The sequence below is a fragment of the Python bivittatus genome, unplaced genomic scaffold (assembly GCF_059951505.1).
Source record: "Python bivittatus isolate LINGU-HERP-01145 unplaced genomic scaffold, Pbiv_v1 ctg000340_np1212, whole genome shotgun sequence".
Classification (NCBI taxonomy): domain Eukaryota; kingdom Metazoa; phylum Chordata; class Lepidosauria; order Squamata; family Pythonidae; genus Python; species Python bivittatus.
Genome location: NW_028277056.1, coordinates 1458673 through 1483921, shown reverse-complemented (window position 1 = coordinate 1483921; position 25249 = coordinate 1458673). Strand labels below are relative to the sequence as shown.

The following is a 25249-nucleotide window of genomic DNA, read 5'->3' as shown; positions in this document are numbered from 1 at the left end:
ACCCCCCCCTCCACTTTGCTGTGACAGGGATGGCCTACTTGGGGACCATTCCAGGATCCGCAGGTCACGTGATGCAGCACCTTCGGTTTGTTCCGCCTTTTTAGACAGCTCCCGTATCCCCTTAGCATCCTTTCTCCTGCGGAGGGTTAAAGTGGCAGGGCCTTCAAACCTAACCATTCTCCTCGCCAATAACAGAGATAATACAAATGCAAATAACAGATTCATTTGCTTTCACAAAGTACATTATTTTGGACTAAATCGTACTTTAGAAGAACTTTTGTGCCTTTTGTGAAGGGGGCTGGTAGCAGAGAGGAGAGAGTGGCAGGAGGGGCTGGTTTTATGTTAGAGAGAAAATACAGCTCTCAGTTAAGCTTCCCAAGTGTGTCCTTTCCCCAGAAAAGTGCACGTGGCTGATATAATACTGGTATGACATGGCAAATATGAATTTTGCACATGCAGGCTACTAGATTAAACCTTTGCATCTGCAGGCCGGCTCTTCATCAGCCTCGATTCATGCCCATTTGTACCTGCAGGAAGAGTGATCAAGGCCATTTGCTAGAGCATTAAGTGCCCAGAACAGTTCAAAGCTAGGCCTGGTTGTAAAGCAGTAGCCTCCCTTTTTCATTTTGATAAATGATAGTTATGATAGTTTCCCTGCCTTTCAAATCTTTCCCTGGGCAGTTTGATAAATGGGGTAAAAAAAAGTCTTTATCTCAACTTAACGGGGTGCCTTCTTTCTCTTGCTTCTTTAGGTTTGAATGTAACCTGGGAAAACACGAAGATGTCGCTTCACAACACAAGAGCCTCGGCTCTCCTGGCCTGGGTAAAGTACCCCTTCCTTATGGTTGCTAACCACTTAGGCTGTTGTGACCCTTCAAGCTGGAAGGCCTCTTTGCAGACTCTGAGGAACATTTAGGTCAGGGGTTGGCAACCTATGACCCATGGGCTGGATCTGGCCTGCTATCCAAAATCATCTGGCCCGTAGTCCAAAAAGAGATATCTTATCCACCCAGCCCAGAGTGATCCTAAAAAAAATTCACGTTTGTAATTCTGTCTCAGTCCTGATGTAGAACTGTACTATTTTAATAAATTGTAATTATTTGAACAGAGTTACGAGCCCATAGATAAGAATACATAGGTGTTTATAGCATACCTTTGGTTACTGAGGTTTCTCCCTCCAGAAGCGTTTCTTTCCCCAACCACAAAGGGCACTCCGACACTCTCTGGAGCATGCCCTTTCCCCCCCCCTTCTTTTAGATTTTTTAATCCACCTTTAATTGCTTTTATAAATAACTCAAGGCAGTGAACATACCTAGCACTCCTTCCCCCTCCTGTTTTCCCCACAACAACAACCCTGTGAGGTGGGCTGGGCTAAGAGAGAGGGACTGACCCAAAGTCACCCTTAGGCAATGCCTTCCTTTCTTTCCCCTAAGAAAAACATGTCTCTATGGTTCACCCTGAAAAATCTTCCAAGTGCCAGTATATTTGCTGGAGAGAGGAAGAGAAAGCGATCTGCCATCTACTCACAGATATGACCACTCATAGATATGACCTCTGGGCCTTATGCAGAAGGTTGCCAACCCCTGGTTTAGGTCAGTGTTTCTCAACCTTGGCAACTTTAAAATATGGGGCTGGCTGGGGAATTCTGGGAGTTGAAGTCTGCACATCTTAAAGCTACCAACCATGAGAAACACTGGTTTAGGTGATCGGTGAAATGCTGGGAAAAAAAATGAAGCAAGTGTCCTGTGATTCTTATGCACTAAAAACAATGGCATACGTTGGAAGGAAATTATGCAAGTTAATTTTGTGTAATTTTGGATCCGTTTTGTGTAGGGTGTTAGATTTGGAATAGGGAAGGCAGCGGTATGCAATAGAAGTTGGAAAAAATGTTTTTTTCCCTCTATCCCATAGATTGTAGATCTGGAAAGAAAGACTTAGAAATCATTTTAACTATTACTGAAGTCTGTGTGTGTGCTACAGTTCCACCCAACCAAAGAAAAAACACCATTTGGCATCCGGAAAATCTCAACTTGGACTTTTTGACAGCGTTTGTATCTGAAGCTAAGCTTGAAAGCTGGTGCTGGAAAAGGAAGGGGTAGGATTTGATGGATTTTCCAGATCTATGGTTTGTGGTCCTGGCCCTTGGCTAGCCGGAGGGAGAGAAATAGCCCATCATGCAAATTCCGCAGGTTCACAATGGGAGGTTCTCTGGCATTCAGCACATTGCATGCCCAGCCCAGCAATGTCATGTCAGATGCCATTCAGAATGTCCAGAGGAAGCATTTTAAAGACGACTTAGATGTGTAGTCCCTTTGCTGAACAAATTCTAGAGCTGGAACATGAGGAGAAGAGTAAGTATTGGATGGTTTGGTGTCCCTCACTCTTGTGTACAATGTGTGTAATTTTGTTTTGAGCTGTACTGTGGAGCTGAGACTTAAATATCCACCCTTCTGGTTAAAAGTTGTTTTTTCTTCTGAGATGGCTAGACAATTTGAGCATGAGATTGGATGCAGGAAGCGTTTGCATCTGCCAAAACAGGCAGCTCATAAGGTTTATGGGTTTAGTGTTTATTGGACCATATTTAGCTTGAAGAAATAGTGTGTCGATCATTGCATCATCAGATATTATGTATTGCAACCGTGAACAAGGAATACAAGTTACTGTATTCTTTTTGTAAAATAGGGGCATTAAAGGATATCTATGTTTGAAAGCAAGGAAACAGTTAAAAATGGCTTAAACCCTAATGTTTCTTTCTGGGAATGGGCCAGAATTATGGAATAGGGCTTCCCCTTATTCTTTTAAGACCTCTATGAAGCCATTCCTGTAGGTTTTCCAGTGGTGTCGGAGAGTTGGTCTGGATGATTTGGGTGGCAGACCTTCTCCTCATCCTTTGCTGAGACCAAAGAGAAGCTGTTGAAGATCTAAGCCAGTGGACTCCTTGGCATTCTGACTCCTTGCTATCTGCTTTGACCTGGGCCACTGGATATAGATCATTTGGTAAGCAAGAGAAGCTGAATAGCAAGGGAGGAGTGTAAAAAGACATCTGATCTCTCTGAGGATCAAGTGGATCTCTTTTGCTGGGCTATCGGATGATCTTCTGCCTTTCCATTGTAGATTGCCACATAGACAAGGTAGTCCTCATTTAGCAACCACAGTTGGGACCAGCAACTTGGTCATTAAGTGAAGCAATCACTAAGTGAAACTGTGACTGTGCTTATGATCTTACTTCAGTTTTCCTTTGCTTTAAAGACCTGTGAATGTCACAAATGCAAGGATTGGTCGCAAAGTTACTTTTTCATCACTGATGTAACTGCGAATGGTTGCTAAACGAGGACTACCTGTACAAGCATCCTTGACTTCATGGAAAAGCTGGAAGAAGATGACTGGCTGGGATCCCAGTCCTGTGGATGCTGTTTATCATAGTATTATTTTAGAAACATTTTGTTCTTGCAGGGTTGGGGTGGAAGGCACAGAAAGAGCACAGCTGCTGCCAAGCATTTGAAGAGGTACTGTAGCTGTAAGGGATAATAAGATTTATCACAAAAGCAGATAAAATCCATTTTTAAAAGAAAAGTAGCCTGTTATGGTAATGAGCAGACTTGTAATTAGTTGCTGTCTGGGATAAGTAAGAGAATTCCTTTCAAGCAATGAGCTTTCCACGCAGTGTGAAAAAGGTCCTCTGATGCACATATGAGTAGGCTGTGGGTTGTAGTGCTGCCTTGCTGGATTTGGTGCTTTTGACATGTGTCTGTTCCAGCATTAAAGGCCGTGAGAGATATTTGGAATATCTATCAATTTGGAATGTTAGAAGTTTAAGCTTGACCCTTATTCACATGATAAACGTACACTTTGGGATAACTGTGGTTTGAATATTGCAGATTTTGTTGTTGTTGTTCAGTTGTTAAGTCGTGTCTGACTCTTTGTGACCCCATGAACCATATTGCGCCAGGCCTTCCTGTCCTTCACTGCCTCCCTGAGTTTGCTCAGTTTCATGCTCATTGCTTCAGGGATGCTATCTAACCATCTCATCCTCTGCCGTCCTCTTCTCCTTTTGCCTTCAATCTTTCCCAGCTCAGGGTCTTTTCCAAAGACTCCTCTCTTCGCATTAGGTGGCCAAAGTATCTGAGCTTGAGCTTCATTATCAGTCCTTCCAATGAGCAATCAGGGTTGATTTCCTTTAAGATTGACTGGTTTGACCTCCTAGCAGTCCAGGGGACTCTTAAGAGTCTTCTCCAGCACCACAGTTCAAAGGCATAAATTCTTCTTTATGGTCCAGCTCTCACAGCCATACGTTACTACTGGAAAAACCATAGCTTTGACTATGCGGATCTTTGTCGGCAAGGTGACGTCTCTGCTTTTTAATATGCTATCTAGGCTTGCCATAGCTTTCTTCCCAAGGAGCAAGCGTCTTTTAATTTCATGGCTGCAGTCTCCGTCTGCGGTGATCTTGGAGCCCAAATAAATGAATTCTGTTACTGCTTCCATTTCTACCCCTTCTATTTGCCAGGAATTGATGGGTCCAGATGCCATGATCTTAGTTTTTTTAATGTTGAGTTTCAAGCCAGCTTTCGCACTCTCCTCTTTCACCCTCATCAAGAGGCTCTTTAGTTCTTCTTCACTTTCTGCCATTAGGGTGGTATCGTCTGCATATCTGAGGTTATTGAAGATTCTCCCTGCAATCTTAATTCCGGCTTGTGATTCTTCCAGCCTGGCATTTCTCATGATGTACTCTGCATATAGGTTAAATAAGCAGGGTGACAGTATACAGCCTTGTCGTACTCCTTTCCCTATTTTGAACCAATCGGTTGTTCCATGACCGGTTCTAACTGTTGCTTCTTGGCCCGCGTACAGATTTCTCAGGAGACAGGTAAGGTGGTCTGGTACCCCCATCTCTTTAAGAATTTGCCAGAGTTTGTTGTGATCCACACAATCGAAGGCTTTTGCATAGTCAATGAAGCAGAGGTAGATGTTTTTCTGGAACTCTCGTGCTTTCTCCATGATCCAGCGAATGTTGGCAATTTGATCTCTAGTTCCTCTGCCTCTTCGAAACCCAGCTTGTACATCCGGTAGTTCTCGGTTCATGTACTGCTGAAGCCTAGCTTGTAGGATTTTGAGCATAATCTTGCTAGCATGTGAAATGAGTGCAATTGTGCGATAGTTTGAGCATTCTTTGGCGTTGCCCTTCTTTGGAATTGGAACGTAAACTGACCTTTTCCAATCCCGTGGCCACTGTTGCGTTTTCCAAACTTGCTGGCATATTGAGTGCAGCACTTTAACACCATCATCTTTTAGTATTTTAAATAACTCAGCTGGAATACTGTCATCTCCAGTAGCTTTGTTGTTAGCAATGCTTCCTAAGGCCCACTTGACTTCACTCTCTAGGATGTCTGGCTCAAGGTCAGTGATCACACCAGCGTGGACATCAGGGACGTTAAGATCTTTCTTGTATAGTTCTTCTGTGTATTCTTGCCACCTCTTCTTAATCTCTTCTGCTTCTGTTAGGTCCCTGCCTTTTTTGTCCTTTATCATGCCCATCTTTGCACTAAACGTTCCTTTCATATCTCCAATTTTCTTGTAGAGATCTCTAGTCTTCCCCATTCTATTGTTTTCCTCAATTTCTTTGCATTGTTCATTTAAGAAGGCCTTCTTATCTCTCCTTGCTATTCTCTGGAAATCTGCATTCAGTTGCTTATATCTTTCCCTTTCACCCTTGCTTTTCGCATTCCTTCTTTCCACAGCTATTTGTAAAGCCTCGTCAGACGGCCATTTTGCTTTCTTGCATTTCTTTTTCTTTGGGATGGTTTTAGTTGCTGCCTCCTGTACAATGTTACAGACCTCCGTCCATAGTTCTTCAGGCACTCTGTCTACCAAATCTAATCCCCTAAATCTATTCATCACCTTCACTGAGTACTCACAAGGAATATGAGCTAAGTCATACCTGAGTGGTCTAGTGGTTTTCCCTACATTCTTCAATTTAAGCCTAAATTTTGCAGTAAGAAGCTCATGATCTGAGCCACAGTCAGCTCCTGGTCTTGTTTTTGCTGTCTGTATAGAGCTTCTCCATCTTTGGCTGCAAAGTATATAATCAATCTGGTTTCAGTATTGACCATCTGGTGATCTCCATGTGTAGAGTCATCTCTTGTGTTGTTGGAAAAGAGTGTTTGCTATGACTAGCTTGTTCTCTTGACAGGACTCTATTAGCCTTTGCCCTGCTTCATTTTGTGCTCCAAGGCCAAACTTGCCTGTTATTCCGATTACTTCTTGATTTCCTACTTTAGCATTCCAATCCCCTATGATGAAAAGGACATCTTTTTTTGGTGCTAGTTCTAGAAGGTGTTGTAGGTCTTCATAGAAGCGGTCAACTTCAGCTTCTTTGGCATCAGTGGTTGGGGCATAGACTTGGATGACTGTGATGTTGAATGGTTTGCCTTGGATACGCACTGAGATCATTCTGTCATTTTTGAGGTTGTACCCCATTACTGCCTTTCCCACTCTCTTATTCACTGTGAGTGCAACTCCATTTCTTCTAAGGGTTTCTTGGCCACAGTAGTAGATATAATGGTCACCCAAATTAAATTCACCCATTCCCATCCATTTCAATTTGCTGATTCCCAAGATGTCGATGTTCAGTCTTGTCATCTCATGTTTGACCACATCCAGCTTGCCTTGGTTCATAGATCTTACATTCCAGGTACCTATACAATATTGTTCTTTACAGCATCGGACCTTCTTTTCGCTTCCAGATACATCCACAGCTGAACGTCCTTTCGGCTTTGGCCCAGCCGCTTCACTCTTTCTGGAGCTACTTGGAAATGCCCTCCGCTCTTCCCCAGTAGCATATTGGACACCTCCCGACCTACATTTCTTTTAAACCAAGGGGTGATAAGTAATACTTTAGATCGGCTAATTGCTAATCAAGTTTTTAATCTGTTTGAGTTCTTGCAGACGGTGGAATTGAAACAGTTCTAGGTGCACTCACAAACTCTTGAGTTATTTTTAACTTGTTTCTGAATCTATTAAATCTATTTAAAAAGCTGTAGATAACTAATATCTGCCTCAGCAACATTCTTTAATTATCTGCAAGAGTTTCAGAATAAATAATAATTTATTAAACTTGTATGCCGCCGACGCTCAACAACTCTTGGCGGCTAAAGAACTAAAGCACCCTATGTCAGTGGTTAAGAACCCTAGAGAATATTAAGTATGTTTCTTACGATCTTGAGAAAATGTTAATTCAACTTTTTCTTTTCACATTTATTGGATATCCCAGAGGATGTTTAAAAAGGGCTGGCTGTCACCTTAGCATATTGGACGTGTAAAATGAGGGAGAGGATGCTTACGTACATAATTGTAGCTTGTCCTCTTACCACGACTTTTTGTTTTAATGTCCATCCCCTTAATATGGTTTGGGGAAAGGTAATGTGGTTTAAAGGTGCCACTGTACTTTTGAATTGTATATCCCACATTTGGAATGTATCGTTATATGAGTAACTATAAACTTATTGACTAGCAAAAATGACAATTGTTTTATAATGAAAGACAGTCCCCCATTTCCCCACCACCACCCCCCAATTTATAACTGATGACGTGTTCGCTCTCTGCTTACGACTGGCTGTTAGCAATACATCAGAAAGACTGAAATTATTCCATGTGATTGGATTTTAAAGCTGTGTTTAAAAACTGAACTGTTTTTTGTAAGTATTTTTTGGACGGGGTTGTATCTTTTTTTCTTTTCCTCCCTGTATATTAAAGCAATAAAAATAAAAATGCCTGTCATGCAAGCTGCAGAAAGAGATGATTAGGTTTGGTTAATGTTCTCTTAGTATTTTTGTCTTTGGCTGTTCCAAGTGCTTCCCCTGCCTTCTCAGGTTGCAAGTTTCCCTTTTGCAGGCCCTCTCCAGGGTCCCCTGAGACTGTGGATGACTCCATATCCCTCTTTTAATGGCTGCCGGCTCTCTCCAGAAAGGGTTTCCCTCCCTACGCTGGGGGCAGAAAGTGGCTAGCTCTCCTGCGCATTAGCTCTCTTGAGGGAGCTAGGCCGGGAGGGCCTTCCGTCTGCCCACTGAGGTTGAGCTTCACAGGGGATTCTGCCTCGGCTTTGCATCTGGTCTACCAGGTGTGGTCCTGAGGACAGGGGTCACTGCAGTTACTGCAGGTGGAAAGGAAATGCGTTGCCGAGAAGGAGAAGGACAGAAAGTTGCTCAGGGCACAGTAGTCGAGGATGCAGTGAAGAGAACTCCAAAGCCCTCACCCTCCAAGTTCTCAAGCTGAAACATTTCATAGGGGAAGGGGGGGAGGAGGAGGAGGAGGAAGAGGAGGAGGAGGAGGATCCTCCCCCTCCCCTCCCCCTCCTCTCCCTCCTCCTCCTCCTCCTAAAAGTGGCCCTCCCCTGACAAAGCACCAAGGTTTTGTTGGACTCTTGGTGAGGATGACCCCAGAGAAGAGGCGCTGGCTTGGCTTTCCAGTCGCTAGACATTTTCATTGCATGTTGGACTTGGCATTGTTTCTTCTGTACTTCTGCTGCCTAAGGCGCCTGGAAGATTAAGTGCATTTGGAAGGACTTTAAATCCATGGTAAATAGAGGTGCTACTTAAATTCTCATAAGAATTTAAGAGGGTTAAGAGATGTCCAGGTGCTACTTAATTCTTAAGAGACAATTTTCGTCCAGTCTCCCACCTCCCCTTTTTGGGGAAGGTGGTGGAGAAAGTGGTGGCATCACAGCCCCAAAGGGTTCTGGAGGAAACGGATTATCTGGACCCTTTCCAGTCAGGTTTCAGGCCCGGTTATGGAACAGAAACGGCATTGGTCGCACTTATGGATGATCTCTGGCGGGAGCGGGATGGTGGAAGTGCGACCATCCTTGCTCTCCTTGATCTCTCAGCGGCTTTCGATACCGTCGACCGCGGTATCCTGTTGGGATGACTCGGAATTGGGGGTGGGCGGCACAGTTTTGTGCTGGTTCTCCTCCTTTCTCCGGGGCCGATCCCAGTCGGTGGTGATAGGAGGCCAGAGGTCCCATCTTTGGCCCCTCCTTTGTGGGGTGCCGCAGGATTCGGTTCTCTCTCCACTCCTTTTCAACATCTACATGAAACCGCTGGGTGAGATCATCTGCCATCATGAGATGAGGTGTCATCAGTATGCTGATGTTACTCAGTTCTCTCTCTCTCCCCTGATGAACCAAGTGATACAGTTGATCTCTTGTCCAGTGCCTGGAGGCTGTGAGGGTCTGGATGGGGAGCAACAGGCTTCGGCTGAACTCTGGCAAGACGGAGTGGCTGTGGGTTAATGGCTCCTCTGGATCCAGGACTTTGTTATCTTTGGTGCTGGATGATGTAGCACGGCCTCAGACAGACCCAGTGCGTGATTTGGGGGTCCTTTGGCTCCTGCTGAAAGAGCAGGTGGCAGCCGTGGCCAGGAGGGCCTTTGCACAACTTTGGGTTGTGCATCAGTTACGCCCTTTCCTGGATCGGGATGCCCTTCGAACAGTCACTCATGCCCTTGTTATTTCCCAGATAGACTACTGCAATGCGCTGTACATGGGGCTACCCTTGAAGAGTATCTGGAAGCTTCAGCTGGTCCAGAATGCAGCCGCGCGGGCTATTTTTGGAGCCCCAAGGCGGGTCCATGTAACACCTCTGCTCCGCGAGCTGCATTGGGTGCCAGTCTGCTTCTGGGTCCAATTCAAGGTGTTGGTTATCACCTTTAAAGCCCTACATGGCATGGGACCAGGTTACCTGAGGGACTGCCTCTTCCCCACGATTTCAACCCGTCCCACCCGATCTCACAGAGAGGGCATGCTCCGGACCCCCTCGTTAAGAGAGCTCCGACTAGCAGGGTCCAGAAGGCGGGCCTTCTCTGCTGTAGCCCCCGCTCTTTGGAATAACTTGCCCCCGGAGGTAAGATTGGTCCCCTCACTCCTGGCCTTCTGGAGGGATTTGAAGACCTGGCTCTGCCATCTGGCCTGGGGTGGGGAGGGAAGACATCAGGTGTGGGGTTGGCTAGCCCCTTGGAGCCCTGGCATTTGCTGCTCTGAACCATCAGCCTCCTGGACTCTTTCTTTTTTAGTAATTGTTTTATATAGCTTTTACGTTTTATGTAATTCTATTTTTATTTATTGTTTTAATGAGTTGTAAGCTGCCCAGAGTCCCCCATTACGGGGAGATGGGTGGGGATAAATTTAATAAATAAATAAATAAATAAATAAATAAAATAAAAATAGGAGAAGACACGTTAAGAGATAAGAGCTTGGGTTCTTCAGAGGCAGAGTATCTTTACAGTTGTCACTGAGATGGGGAGGATGTGCTTCATCTTGGAGGTGCATTTAGGAGGTATCAATATAAGAGCCCTGCTAGAGGATAACACAGAAGTGCTCGTAGGCTCCCCTGAAGCTTCTTTGCCTTAAGGTACTGGCTGTGTTAGGAGCAGTCGCTGTTGTTTTTCGTCTTGAAAGTTGTTTTTGTCTTGAAAGGAGCATGTCAGCATCCAGATAGTTGTATCACTTCGGACATGAAGACTGTTATTTACGCTTTAACCCAGAGGTTTAGGATCCCTTTGTACAAACACTTGTGTAATTTGTTTCTGCAACACAGCTTGGTACAGCATATTAAGTTGGAGCTGGGGACTATCTCAGCCACATCGCTAGAGATTCAGAGTTGATTCGGCATTGGAGCTGGAATCTTTCGGCCTCTGTTCCAGGCATAACAATGCTGTTTTTCATATTGAATGCATATAATTAGCCCCTGCATGTTATTACCGTTCCCTCCCCACGTGTTTCACCAGCATGCTTTTCCATCCGGCATGTGTCTTGGTAAACCACCTCATTGACTAGCATTTCAGAGCAACACCTGGCAGAGGGGTCACCTGCGGCTCTGTTCCTTGATGGGCCTGTTGCTGGAATGCCAGCTTGTGACGCAGCTCTTCTCTTCTGCAGGTGAACAGCCTGAAGCTGGATGATACCATCAATTCATTGCCTCAGCTCCAGGACTGCAGCATCTTCCTCAAGATCATCAGCAAAATGTAAGAGGGCATTGCGAGACTTTTGCTTTCTTCCTGCAGCCTGTAGTAGATCAGGAGGTGCATAATTCTGCTGGCTACGGGGATGACCAAGGATCTAAGAGAAAGGGGTATTTATTGATTTATTAAATTTCTATTCTGGCTTTCTTGCAGGAGCTCAAGGCAGCATATGTGGTGCTCCTGTTTTTTCCCCCACAGCAACCACCCTGTGGGGTAGGTTCGGCTGAGAGAGCATCACCCAGTGAGTCTCCATGGCAGAGGGTGGACCTAAGTGCCTGGTTCCCAAGGCAGCACTTTCCACGCTACGCCACCCTGTTACCCACACTGTTAGTGTTTCAGCACCAGGCCCAGTTTGCAGTAAGAAGGGCTTAGAAATCAGCCACTTAAAAAATAAACACGCACAGACACTGCAGTGGTCCGGAGGATTCACTCCATTATATATTCCCATTTCCCCATAGCCTTAAAAGACTTACTCTTTTATCGGCATCCAGACACACGGACTAGGATTGTGCATCACTCTCAGACTCTTGAGAGCAATATCTGGACCTCAGGGCTTCTGAGAAAGTGAAGCCATGTCTTGTTCAGATGAAGGTTTGAGGAGCTGCACCTAAAGCACAGATCAAAAATCAGCATTCAGTTTTCTCCTGAATGACCTGCCCTCTTTGTCCATATTAGGAAATTGCTGGCAGAATGCTGATATATTTAGGAGTTGGGTTTCTAGCTGTTATGCCTAGTAACCATGGATCAGGATAACCATGGATCAGTGAGACATATCTTTTCATTCACTGTAAACTCTGTACAGTTGGCTGGTGTGGGTCTTCTGAGATGTGTGGCCATGTTCTGGAAGTCTTGTTTCCTAACGTTTCGCCAGCATCTGTGACCGGCATCTTCAGAGGACAGGAGCACAGACAGGAGCGGTTCTCTCTGTGCTGAGAGCCCGGAAGACCCACATCAGCCATCGTATTCTGGCCGTGAAAGCCTTCGACAATAGTTGCTTTAATTCATTGAGGTCAAGTTCTGTGGGCACTGAAAATGGACCTTGCCTATTCACTTTCAACATTGTTCATAACATGGGGGTGCTTGAGGATTACTGAGAAGCTGCAGCTAATGAAAAATGCAAGAAGTAGATTGTTGTTGGACCTAGAGAAACCGTATAACATCACATCAGTTTCCAGGCCAAGTTCATGATTTTATAATCTTGTTTAAAATGCTAAATTGCTTACGATGTCAGTATTTAGAAGATGGGGGGCAGAAAGTAGATTTACGACCACTCAAGAATGGATTACTTTTGCTGCTCTTTGGAGCATACAGGAATGCAGACACAGCCCTTGTCAGCAGGTGCTTAGTCTGATATGGCTGCTTTAACGAGCTGCTGACTCATTGGCTGTTGATTGCTGCCTGGATGCTCCCAGTACCCCACCCCTTAGAAATGTAAAGGACAGCCTTCTCACCTCTGGGGCCCTGCTTGTTGAATGGCACCTTTGAGTCTGGCTGTATTCTGGTGTCTTATAGAGTTGTTTCCTAGTTGATTATAGTTTTTCTGTGTTAATGATTTGATTACTTGCAGATTATGGTGGTGTCTTTTATCCTTGCTATTGACTTGTTTAATTAATTATAAACATTAGAGCTACTTAAGATTTCCCCTCTGGGCTTTAGAGATAATAAAATTCTTCCTGGCCAAATCCTGAATTCAAGCCAAAATAAGTCCCAAGGTAGTGATCCTTTACTTTGCCCTATTTTAAACTGGGAGTTTCTTCTGTAGTTCTCTCTCTGTTTTGTGGCTGCAATTTGGCACCTTTAAAAAGAATTGAACGGGGGGCGGGGGGGAGGTACTATTCAGTGGCTACTGGGCGTGGTTGCTCTGTAGTATTGTAGGCAGGGTGCCAATTGATGGAGCCCTAAGTATTCCATGTAGTCAGTAGCTGGAAGCCATGAGAACTCGTGATATTAAACATGTCAGCATTTAACAGTCCACAAGCTTTATCCAGCCTGCACCCAACAAGGTTTAGCCAGGAGCTTCTGGGGAGGCTGGTCTTGGGCCTCCAGACTGCCTTTCTCATGCACAGAGCCAGCTTCACAAGCATCCCGTGCAGCTCCTCCTCTTGGGGCCTTACTGTCTTGACAGGCCTACTCCAGGAAGTCAACAGAGCTGCTGTCCTTGGTAACTGAGCTTGGGGAGTTCTGTGTTTGTAAGCAGAGAAGCAGCAGAGGAGAGACAGCTGTTCTCCAGCTCCTCCTGTGGGTTCATTTGTGTCCTCTTCCTGGGTGTCGGTCCAGGAAGGCAGTTTCTTAAGGTAGAACCTTGCCATCTTCAAGATGAGGGTGACAACTGAAAGACCCACACTCTTTTTTCCCTTGCTACGATTAATCCCTCTGCCCTGTAAGCTCCGTGGTTGATTTTGGGCCGATTGCTTACTCTCAGCCCAGCCTACCTCACAGAGTTGCTGTTCTGGGGAAAAACAGAAGGAAGAAGTACCATGGAAGCTGTCTTGAGCTCCTGAATCAGAGGTGAAATATAAATCAAATAAATGAACTGTCTGAACTCCAACTGCCCGGTTCCATCGTAGCAGCATCAGGACATCCACTGTGCTAGCTTCAGGTCTGGCAGATCCATCATTGCCTGAGTAGATGCCAATGGTTTCCACATTTCAACCTTTTCCCTGCTCGCTCCTGATGCTTCCCCTCCTTTTGCCCAATGAAGAATCCATTGGAATCTGCTTTTCCAAAGTGAAATGACCCCTTTCTCTCTTCCAGCCATGGCACAGAAGAGGGGCAGGCTGTTTTGCAGCAGAGCGTGCCAGAGCGGGTGGCTCATGTCATTGGCTTCCTCGAAAGTAAGTTCTTCTGTCAGGTGGTGCTTAGGTCTTGGGGGAAGCTTTGTCCTGGTAGGCGCCCCCCCCCCCTCCAAGCTTTATCAGTCAGAGGCTCTTGGCTATTCACCTGCATGAGCCTCCCTCTCACATCTTCCATGGTGGTGATGGTTGTTTATACACCTTTACTAAGATCACTTTGGTGTGAACTGGAGGGTGAGAATTCACTTTAGAGCCCAATCTTCTCAAGTTCCAGTTTCTTCCCTGTCCCCACCAGTCCCTTTGCCTTTTCACGGCCAGGAGAAGGAACGGACACACGCATAATCTAGGGATTTCTAGATTAGGGGCATCCCCCTGCCCACCCCCCAAGAGAGAGAGAGATGGGGAGAACCCAGCCAGGAGGGGTCACCTAGTTGCCTGAAGCTGATTCCTCTTTCTCCCAGGTAATCAGATTCAGTGCTCTGAAGTGTCATCCAAAGTGATTTTGCACAATAGACAAGGCACTTTGAAGTGTCTTCTAACTAAGAACTGGAAGAGCTGCCTTTGAAAGCTGCTGCTGGGACTGAAAGGAAACGTCAGTGCGTGCCCCTACTCTGATTGAACCTCTGGCTAGCTTAAATTGCGTCCTGGCCAAAGGTGCCAGATATGTAAAAAGAGAAAGCGCACATGGAAGAAATATGTTATGAAGGGACAACAGTATGACAGCTGCGTGGTACAGTATGCCTTAGCAGCTGAAACTGGGCCTGGATTCAAACAGTAGCAGCGTCAAAGCAAAATGGGCCGGCCCTCTGCCGTTCTGCTCAGCTTAGAAGAGTTTGGGCTGGGTCAAATGTAGGGGAGAGGCTGTGGGTTCAGGAGCTCAGGCAGAGCCCCTTCTGCTGGAGAGGACATGATGGAATTCAAGGCCGACTTACGCTCTGCCCACCTCTCTCCTTCCAGAACTTTGCAAGCCCAAATCCAGCGCCCGGAGCCTAGTGTCCAAGGAGAAGCTTTTGGCGGCCGAAGAGCTGGAATTGGCCAAGGTACTGCCCATGGTTTGGATTCGCTGTTTTCTGTGTTTGGCGCCTGGGCTTGGTAAAGACCGGTTGAAGGAATGGAGGGGTTCAGTCTGGAGAAAAGAAGCCTGAGGGGAGGCCTGGTCTCGTTGTGCAGGTCCTGTTAGGGAAGATGGTCCAAAGCTATTGTTTGTGGCCACAGAAATATCACGATGCCACACCCTGTGCCACTGAATGACCTGGCCCGGTGGTTTCTGTAGAGAGTGGCTCTGCCACTGGGCCTGGGGTCTGGCAATGGTGGGGAGCTCTTATAATGGCTGTCTTGAGCTGATGGGGAATGAGTGCTGCTACTGATTGTGATTTTATGTTTTTTAAATTGATTATGGACAGTTTTTACATGTTTGTATATTGGTATTTAACTTGTTTATTGTTTTTACCGGTTGTGAGCTGCCCAGAGTTGCTTAGATGAGATGGGCGGCCATACAAATTGAAATAATAATAACAGTAGTAGTAGTACTAGTAGTAGTAGTAGTTATTATTAATGGTAAGATACCCAAGCCCTGAGATACCCCGCAAAAGTGGGCTGTAGGACTAGACCTCTCTGCAACACTCACTGGAGCCGACCATGGAGGAAGGAGGGGAACCACTGTAAAACAGTGCCCCCCATTCCCAACCCCCAAGTTGGTCCAGAGGGATATCCTGGTCGATAGGTTCAGAAGCCACCGAGAGTTGCACCATCCCCATCCCGAGTCCTCCAGAGGCCATCCACAAGTGCAGCTGATGCCGTCTCAGTCCTACAGCCTGGCCTGAACCCTGCTTGAAAAGGGTCCAGATAACCCACTTCTTCCAGGGTCCTCTGAAGCTGAGCACCTTCCACCTGCTCAACAACATTCCCCCGAAAAGGGAAAGTCAGAGACTGGACAAAAGTTGTCCAAAATGGCCGCACCCAAGGGTGACCTCTTGAGGAGGGGTGCACCACCCGCTCCTTTAAGGTAGATGGGCCCACCCTCTCCCTCAGCGAGGCCTTAACTTTGGCTTGGACCCAACCCCATGCCACCTCCTGAGAGGCCTTGGCCAGCCAGCAGGAGCCTGGGTTCAGAACACAGGTGGCCAAGCTCCCAGCAAAGAGGCCCTGCCTGCTTCCTCAGGATGGACCGGCTCAAACTGTTCCCAGGCATCTTTGGCCAGAAGCTTTCTGTAGCTGTGCTACCATCACATGGAGCTTCTGGCTGAAAACAACCATTGCTGGGGCCAGTGTCATCTTCCTCTTGTAGATGTCGCATGGTGACTGTTTTTCTCTGCTCTTCCAAGGTGGTCATGTTGCTGCTTTATTATGCTTCCATGAGCGATAAGATTCCTCGGGAGTGGACCATGCTCGAATATGACCTCCAGGTAACAGGGATCTTTTTCTGTGTTCTATCTGGAATCTGCTCAGCCAGGTGGCTCTTCTGCACGTCCGCATCTAAGTTGCTGTGCTGCTTTTTGCCTTTGGAGAGTTCCCATTTGCTTGCATAATGCAAATTCAGGAATATCGATGAGTAAGATGCTAGACAGAGACATCTTTTGCAGAATAGTGTTGTGCACATGCTCAACAGATCCTTCAATGAAGTAGTGAACAACTGTTTGTGAATGGTCGAGCAATCATTCAGTTTTAAAATATGCCTGTTTAATGCCACATGCTTTGTGGGATAAAATTTATCCTTTAGAAACAACCAGGTCAGGTCAACTTCCCCTATTTTTAGATGCTTTTAAAGCTTCTTTAAGGCTTAAATCTCAAATTTTTGCCCCTCAAATGAAAACAGTCTGGACATATTGATCGCCCACTCCAGTGATATCCTGACCATACCAGCCTCTCACCCCTTGCATCTCTCAATATGGCCAAAGAAGGAGCAAAAAGATGCCCTTAGGAGTAGAAGGGCATGGGGCGGTGTTTGCCAGGCAGCGGGGGACACAAAGTAGATTTGGTATTGCTTGATGGGAGTGATATGCAGTAGATTGGCAAGAAGACCAGCCTCCTGTTGTTTAATATGGCGGTGCATGGTTAGGAAGAAGTGCTTCAGTCCTTGCACAAATGCAGCACGTCTCTGCAGTTCATTAAAGAAGCCAGACCTTGTCCCGGGCTTTAAGAAATTGGCACATTTATTTACTTATTATAAGTGCTTTTATGCCTCTTCTCCCATCTCGACTAAGTGGCTCATGAGGAAAAATGCAGTGCTAGTAGAGCAGTGTTTCTCAACCTTGGCATCTTTAAGGCACGTGGACTTCAACTCCCAGAATTCCCCAGCCAGCCAATTCTGGGAGTTGAAGTCCACGCATCTTAAAGTTGCCAAGGCTGAGAAACACCGGTACAAGCCTAACAGAACACCAGCACCACCACATACCATAAAAGCCTGTCATGACAAATTCGGAAGAACAGAATTCATAATGCTAGTGCCTTCATTCCTCCCAAGTGCATTCATCTGCTTGGTCTTAATTGGCCTTCTGAACATCTCCACTGAGGGGGCAGATCTTCTTGGAGTAAGTTATTCCATGAGGAGGAGCTCCAGCAGAGAGTGGACACCTCTGGGTTCCCTCCCACTGCACCGGATAGGAGGTGAGGGTTCTCGGCAACCCTCTGCAGACAGGCCTTGGACAGGCAGATTGTGTTTGGGCATGTGGCCTTGTAGATAACCCCCATCCTTAAGCCACCCAGGACTTGGATTTCACCTGGAAACAGACTGGCAACCTGGACAGGTCCCACAGTACTGGTTTTACGTGGAGTTTGTTCCCATTTGTGTGCTGGCATCTGCATTCTGTGTCAGCTGTGGTCTTCAAGGGCAGTCCCTGGTAGAACAAATTACCATAGTCCAGCCAGAGTTAACATGGCTCTTAAGCAGCGGTGCTTTCCTTTCACTGATGCCCGGAAGCCTGATACAGGCCAAGCTGCCTTAACAAACAAATGAGAAGTGCTGCACTTGTGTGAGAGCTGAAGTACAGTGAAGGACCCACATGAGCCAGGAGGCGCTGACTCCTCTGTCGTTCTTGGGGGTGTCATTTTCCTACTTTGCATTTTCCCAGGCCTCTGGCCAGGCTGCTCTTTCTGTAGTGAACACCTCTTAGACTACCAGTACTCAAGTCGTTTTCCATGGTTGGAGGAAAAACTCTGGAAAAGGTAGCACCATCAAAATCGAGTGGGGGTCTGGCCTAGGGGCAGTAGGCTCAGTCTGCTTTCCTTTGGCAAGCCTTCCCTGGATAACGCGGGCGCTGCCTGTCTCCCCCTCCTACCCGCAGGCGGAGATGGCCAAGTTCCTGAACTTCATGCTCTACAATGAAGATTGTCTCAGTGAGAATCTGGAGAACTTTCTCCAAAAGAAAAGTAAGTGCTGTGTGAACAGGGAAGCTTACAGCATGGGGTGCTTTGCCCGGGAACAGCATGCTCTCAGGCCCCTGCAAGGGGCTTCTGGCAGGGCCAGGACTCCCTGGCCTGGAGGCCGTTTTCTGATCTCAAGAGGTTGAAGCCCAGCACGCTCAGCGGGAGACCTTTGGAGCAGCTGCACCAGTGGAGGTGGGGGCGAAGGCCTCAGTCCAGAACAAGGGGGCTCTGCTTCTGCCTCAGCTCCTCTCTCAGCCAGCATAAAGCGGGGGAGATGTAAGAAGTGGGCCAAGCGTGGATGGAAAGGACTGAGCGAGAGGGGGATGCGTGTAGATAGAAATCGGTTGAAGGTGAGGCTTGGCCCCCATTTGGGAGCAGATGAAAACGTTGGTGTTGGTTGTGCCGTCACCTGTGGTTTACAGGTGCATCCCTGGTGCTTGCCTCTGGTATAGATGGTGACAGGCAGGGTTCACACAACATGCTGGCCTAATTGAAAATGGGGTTAGTTCTTGTGGTTATGTTGTGAGAACCTGGCTGGGGTGGGCTACCATCTTGACTCTTCTGACATCCCTGCCCCTGAACCAAGCCATTGCCTAAGTGTCTTGGAGGTGCTGCATAGATATGGATACAGCCTTGTGTTTGGCTGATCCTGCTTCTCAGTTCAGCCTGTTGTGGGAACGCAACCTCTGTGACCGTATATATAGCCAACCTATGAAAAGCTCACAGAGGCTTCCCCAATCTAGATGGTCCCCTTAATCTGAACGTGTGTTGTTCAGTAGATGCCCCACTTTCCATTTAGTGAGGTGTTCAAGGAGGTTAATATCAAGACTGTAAATGCACATTTACAATTCAAGGAGCAGCTGCTGGGTTAGAGCTTCCTTCAGTAAACAAGGTAGCTTAATGTCACCACACCTGTCAGATCAATATGGCTTTGTCTGCAGGCAGAAGGTGAGCAGAAGCATCTTCTGCCAGCTGCGCCCTCAATAGCAGCAGGGCAGAACACAAGCCTTTGGGGCTGGCTCACACAAGAAAATGTGGTCTTCCAGTTTGACAGCTCCCTTCAGCCCTAGCTAGCTCAGGCGGTGTCTGGGGAGAACGGGAGTTGTCCAGAATCTCTGGAGGCCGCCAAATTGAGAAGGTTGGGATTACTCGACAGCAATAAGTGAAAGATACTACAGCAGGGAAGTCCATTATGGGTTTCCATACCAAGTTATCTCTGGTTCCATCTTTAGACTCCCAGTCTGATGGTGTTGCTGGCTGACCCTTTATATTCAGCAAATTCCGTTTTTCCTGTTTTTTTAAATTCCCGAGCCTATAAAGTTCTCAGAACCATTCTTGTTGGTCACTTTCTCTGAAATAAAGAAGCTCCAAATGTTGAAGTCTTCTCTTCTGGAGTAAGACAGTCCCTCTGGCTGTAAAACTGAGTTGTTTTCTTTTGGAACTTCTTAGCAGAGCAAAACGGGTTGAATTCAAGGCTGCGCTTCTTCTTAGCCCTGTGATGTTGAGCCTCATGGCCTGCCTGTTCTCCTTTTCCTCCAGTGCCCCCATCATCAAGTACCTCCAGTGCCAGCTCGGAAGAGAGCACCCCACCAAAACGAGAGGTGCCTTTCCTGAAATTACACAAGATTGCATCTTCTTCCAGCATGAACAAGTAAGTGGTAGTTTCCTTCACAGGCATGACGGGGAAGTTCCCCGGGTGTGATTGATGTCTCAGGTGATAGAATGGTGTGCTGAGAAGCCACCGGATCATTGTTTGGAATCTCACAACGTGACATGGTGCCAAATGAGCAAAACTGTGGAGGTTGGAGGAGCTGTTTCCTTTGCAGTGTTCTAACTAATCCCTGGAAAGGGGGGGGGCGGTGTTGGCGGAAGGTGCGTCAAGAGACCTGGGCTAGTGGGAACTGCATCCAAAGGATGCTAGCTGGCAGAAGTGAAGTTGAAACCAATGGACAGAAACTTTTAGAACTGAAGCTGCTGTTTTAAAATTCAGGATAGGTAACATGGTGCCTGTGGCCTCCCTTGATGCTCAGTAGGTTCTCTATCCTGCCTGCCTATTTAAAAAAAATACTACTTTTATTAAAGGCAGCTAAGTAGCAAGCTGACCTTCTCAAAAGCAATGCCAGATTCCACCATTGGGCCCATTTGCAGGGCTGCCTTTGGCCCTCTCAGACCCCTCCAGGGGTGGGTTCTCCTTCCAGTCGGTGGATGTTTGGTGCCTGGCCACATCCACCGTGGTGTTTTTGGGAGTTAGGAAGGCTTCTATGGAAACTATTTCATGAGAGTGACTGCCACAGAACTCCAGGTGCGTCCCCAGCCCAAAAAGGCTGCCTATCCCAGACTGAATTAATGGCAACTTGTCAAATTTGCGGCACAGGCTGCGCTGCTTTTAGAAAGAAGTGATCTCGCTAAGTTGATGCGACTTTCTATTGCCTCACCGCTGTTGTGTGCTTGATAGAGGGCTTCAGCTGAGCAGAAGGCTTGGCTGGCTTTTGAACAAATCCCCTTGGAAGAAAGGGCCCAATTGGCAGCCGCGGCACTGCCTACTGGAAAGTCCCAGGCTTCCCTTGAGATCGGGTGATCGTTTTTTAAAAGCCCTTTATGGCCTCCAGCTCACATTTTCTCAGGAACAACCTTCCTTGGCTCGGCTTGGTCATGCGTGGGCTGCAGTCATGGGTCAGTCCCTGCCCAGGAAGGGAGACCTGCAGTTTAAGGGCAAGATTTTGCCATAGCCACCCTGAGCCGTGGAAGTCAGAGCCTGGCACTCATAGGAATCTGTCGTTCTCATGAAAGAAAGAGGTGCCTGCTACTTAGGAGAGAGACTTGGCAAGTCTAGTCAAAATACTACAATGCAGAGATGCCATACTGACAACTGAGGGCCTATTGTCAAGTCTGTGGGTCTCCCCGGGGCAACCTGTGGCTGTGGAGGCTGGACCAACAGCAAGGCTAAAGGAGGGAAAAGGGGTGCCTTTGAATTAGGGGGCCGGAGAGGATTGTTGGGAAGAGCTGTGACTGCAGGAAGAATCCTTTGCGCTGGATGAAGTAAACCCAGATTGCTCCCTGAAAGGAAAGTTGGTGGCAGAGAATTTAAAGCAGGAGTCACAAGAGAAAACTTTGATGTAGGTTTGACTGAGCGATGGTATCATCGGAGGCAGGAAGAGAAACAATTCCCTTGTAAAGACTTCTTCATAACAAAGGAATGTGGTTCTCTTTCTTACTTTAGATAATATTTTACTATTCTGTTTTCTAATTCCTGTCTTCTATTATCTAGCTCAGCTTTCCAGTTATCTTATATTGCTCATCTGTAGTCTCTATTACTGATTTACCATTCTGTACTTCTATGTTTGGTCTCTGTCCCTTTTTTCTCTTCTTACAGCCTATGTTTTGTTGTAAACTTCTCCCTATCCGGCCTTGCCACTCCAGGCCTATCCCTGGCCTTCTCCAGCCCCACCAGCCCCATGGTTGCAGGTGTTTCTCCCAGCCTCCGATTGGGGCTCTTTCTCAGTGAGTGACAGTGGCAGGATTGGGAGAGAGTAGAGAAGAGAAAACCGAGGACCAAATATTATCTTCTATTAGGAAAGAGCTGAAGGAGAGCAGAGGTGCTTGGACAAGGCGGCGTTCCGTGGTTTGAGATGAGGGGGCAGAAACCTTGGAGAACATGAGCTGAATCTCTGTAGGCAGCCTGGGGGCTGGCAGCTGAAGGAACCCAACATTGGCATGGTGAAACGCCCACGGTTCAGGCATTGGGAGAAAGGCCCAAGGAAGCCCAGCCAAGAACATGGGACCCAGAAGGGCAGCTGCTGTCTCCCAAGTGACGAAGGCCCAAACGATGGAGAAGTGCTTTAGGGAGTGGCACATGGTGACCTCAGCTCTCCAGCAGCCACACCAGGGGCTGGAAGGGACAGGGACAGCCTCAGATTGCTGGGCTGGGTGAGGGAGAAGTTTAAACAAAACAGCTATAAGAAGAGGCAAAGGGGCCAGAGAAAAAAAATGTGGGGTCTCTCTTTGTCTGACTGGTGCTACCTCACAGTTGAACCTATGACACTCATGCTTGGAAAAACTGAAAGCAGTGAAAAGGAGGCTGGCAGAGACAAGGTAGTCAGAGGCGGCACCGGATGATGCCGAGACGAGCTTATGAGAACTTCAAGGAGCAGCTGCTGACCAACCATCCTGGCAAAATGATGTCTGTCAGGTCACGGGGCGTGAGAAGCAACTGAAGGACCGAACAGCAGCAGCCAAAATCTCATCTAAGGCATTGCAGAATCACTTCTTTGCCTAGTTTCAGGCAGTTAGATCAAAGTGAGAGTTGTGGGGGCTTTTCTTGGTAGGCTGTGGATTTTTTTTCCCCCACAGAATCTCAGAATTGGGACTAGCTGTTCAGGCCATCAAGTTCAACGTCTGACTCAGGGCAGGAATCCAGATGATGGACTGCCCTCTGCTTGAAGATATCCAGGGAAGAGAGTCTCTCCACCTTTCTGGGTCGTTGCTTCCACTGCTCTTGATGTTAGGAAGCCTTTTCTAAGTTGGAATCTGCCCTCCTGTAGCTTAAATCCGGTTCTGTGCTTATTTGTTGATTAGAGCTACTTCCTGCCTTTCATCCAGGAGCTCAGGGCGGGGAGCACAGTACTCCCCTCTCCTATTTTCCCCCACCACAACAACCCTGTGAAGTAGGGAGTGCTGTTAGAGGTGACTGGCCCAAAGTCAGCCTGGTGTTTCTGTGGCTGAGCGGGCGGGGTTAGAACTGGATCTCTCTGCTCTTAATCCAGCGCCTTTAACTGCTACACCGCATTGATTCTCTGTTCTCTGTGTTCTGCACTTAAGTGACAGAGAAAGACAGTATTTGTTTCACTTTAAGTGTAGTAAAGTACTTTGAGTGTAGAGAAATGTTACGCAAACATGCTGGACTTAGCGCTAGACTAAAATGTGTTTCCTCTTGGCTGGAATGTCTTTGCAGGTTGCTCCCAGGCTCCTCCACTTCTCCTATGGGGGAGATCATGCAGACCCCCCAGTTTCAGATGAGGAGGCTGAAGAAGCTGCTGGAAGCTGAGCGAGAGAACCGTGACGAACTGGAGCATGAATTGGCAGAGAATCGAAAGCTCATTGATGAGAAAGGTGAGGGGGGTGGAGACCCGGCAGCCTGCATTCAAGGGACTGTGGAGGCACATCTCTGTCTCTGAATTGGGGTTGAGAACCGCAGTGAGCAGAATGGGACGTGGCCTGAGCCAGATACCCTGGCAGTTCCTGGTGTCAGTTTCCGCCTCTTTTTTATATGTCGGTTTGTATGCTGCCTGCTTCAAAGATCTAAAGAGGTTCTGTCAGCCTTCCAAGGTAGACCAATGCCATATAGGGTGGTACTACTTTTATTATAAATCTGTAGGTACAGAATCTGCAAGTCTTATCTGAGATGTTTACTCATGTTACTTTCTTGGCCTGGGCTCAGGCCCCTTTATCTGACCCTTGCCTTCATAGCGGCTCTTCTTCCTGTCCTTCAAGGCTGTTTCCTCTGCCCTCTACTGGTTCGTCCCTCAGGTTGTCATAGGGGGATAGAACTGGCTTCTGCCAAGTCGATGCTTTGTCTTTCCAGATTGGGAAAGCTGATTGGGCCGTCCCAGAATCATTTTATCCAGCAGGTTGGCTGTAGAGGAGCTGCCCAAATAAATGCATCTTAGGCTTTGAAGAGTGTTTGGGCTCTTTTTGTAGATACGCGAATCCTGATGATGAAGCAGCGGATTGACCGCCTAACTCTCCTCCAGGAGCGACAGGCAGCTGATCAGCTGGAGCCCAAGGAGGTGGAAGAGCTCCGAGAAAAGAATGAAAGGTACACTCTTGTGCCATTCAGACTCTTGTGGCTCAGATTCTGAGTGATGCTTGATCGCTTTCGGAGGTCTGGTTTTGCAACTCACAGCAGCCTAACGAGATCAATTTATCAGAGCCCTGTGGTGGGTGCCGTCCCCCCGATGGTCCGCATGAGACGCAGCCAGCCTCTTTCAGCCTTGGCAAGTGGAGGGGGAATTCACCCAAGGGCTCTCCAAGCTCCATAGCATGGAGACTTGGCCATACTGGGGAAGGATGCTGTTCTGCTGGCCTTCCCTGCTCCGGTGCAAGAAAGCTGTAGTCGCAGACACTACAAGCACCCAGACTCCGTTCCCAAGGAGGAGTGGAGTGCTTGGCTCCAGTGGTTCAGAGTGCAACCACTTTCTCCCTAAGGAAAGTGATGGAGAGGCTGCCCTCAAGTGTGGTCAGGGAAGAAGGAATGAGCGCTGCGTATCTTCCCAAATGGTGTCTTGAGGCAGTAGAACTTCCTCTTCCTCGGGACTAGAGAGCCTGATTTGGCTCAGGCGGGAAGGTTGTAGACCTCTGCCTTTCTGCTTAAGAGAATCACAGCTGAAAGGTGCCATGTACACAATCAAGTCCAACCCCTGTTTGGGGCAGGAATCAAATTAAAGCATTTTGGACAAATATCCATCAACAACTTCCAGTGAAAAGGAGCCCACTATCTCTCTACATGAACTGGTTCAACTGGTGAATGGCTCAGTTGGATCTACTCTAAAATCTTCCCAGTTACTGATGACCCTGGATCTTCCTTTCCCCACTCTGCCAGTTCTTAAGGATTTCCTTTGGAATTTTCTAGGACATAGTTCCTCTAGTTTGGGGATTTAAATTCATTAAAAAACAGATTGATTGATGTCAATCAGTCTCAAGCTTTAATCCTGCCCCTTTGTTGTCCTCTTCACAGTTTTCTGATGGGCATGTAGTTTTTTTGCGGGGGGGAGACTGAAGCAAACAGGGTTTTTTTGTACCTTCTCGCATTCTGCCATTTTCACTGAGCATCTGATATGCTGATTTTTTTTTTTTTTTTTTACTTCCACTTTGAACTTAAAGAAGCTGTTTTGGTTACTCCTGGCATCCTTCTCTAACTTCAGGTCATTCTGAGTTTTTGCTTTCCTGACACCTGCTCTGGACTGTCCTCCTGTCCTCTCCTGTTGTGACCTGGCCCTCTTGCCATTTCTGTTTGTGTCTTTTTTTGTTTCCAGATGTACCTTTTTTTGTTTAGCCACTTCAGCACTTTTTGCGTTCAGTTT

General features: G+C 47.1%; 1 protein-coding gene across 3 annotated transcripts in view; it reads left to right on the top strand.

Annotated features, from left to right (window-relative positions):
• The window catches only part of NUMA1 (nuclear mitotic apparatus protein 1), a 74889-nt gene that overhangs the window by 28443 nt on the left and 21197 nt on the right, over positions 1–25249 (top strand). For all 3 annotated transcript variants that reach the window (XM_088140367.1, XM_088140368.1, XM_088140366.1), the window contains exons 2-10: positions 753–823; positions 10931–11016; positions 13768–13847; positions 14763–14845; positions 16130–16210; positions 18089–18173; positions 19710–19821; positions 23122–23279; positions 23868–23985. In XM_088140367.1, the coding sequence (XP_087996493.1) occupies positions 782–823; positions 10931–11016; positions 13768–13847; positions 14763–14845; positions 16130–16210; positions 18089–18173; positions 19710–19821; positions 23122–23279; positions 23868–23985 (845 nt within the window). In that variant the 5' untranslated portion in view covers positions 753–781. The remainder of the gene's footprint in view (positions 1–752; positions 824–10930; positions 11017–13767; positions 13848–14762; positions 14846–16129; positions 16211–18088; positions 18174–19709; positions 19822–23121; positions 23280–23867; positions 23986–25249) is intronic.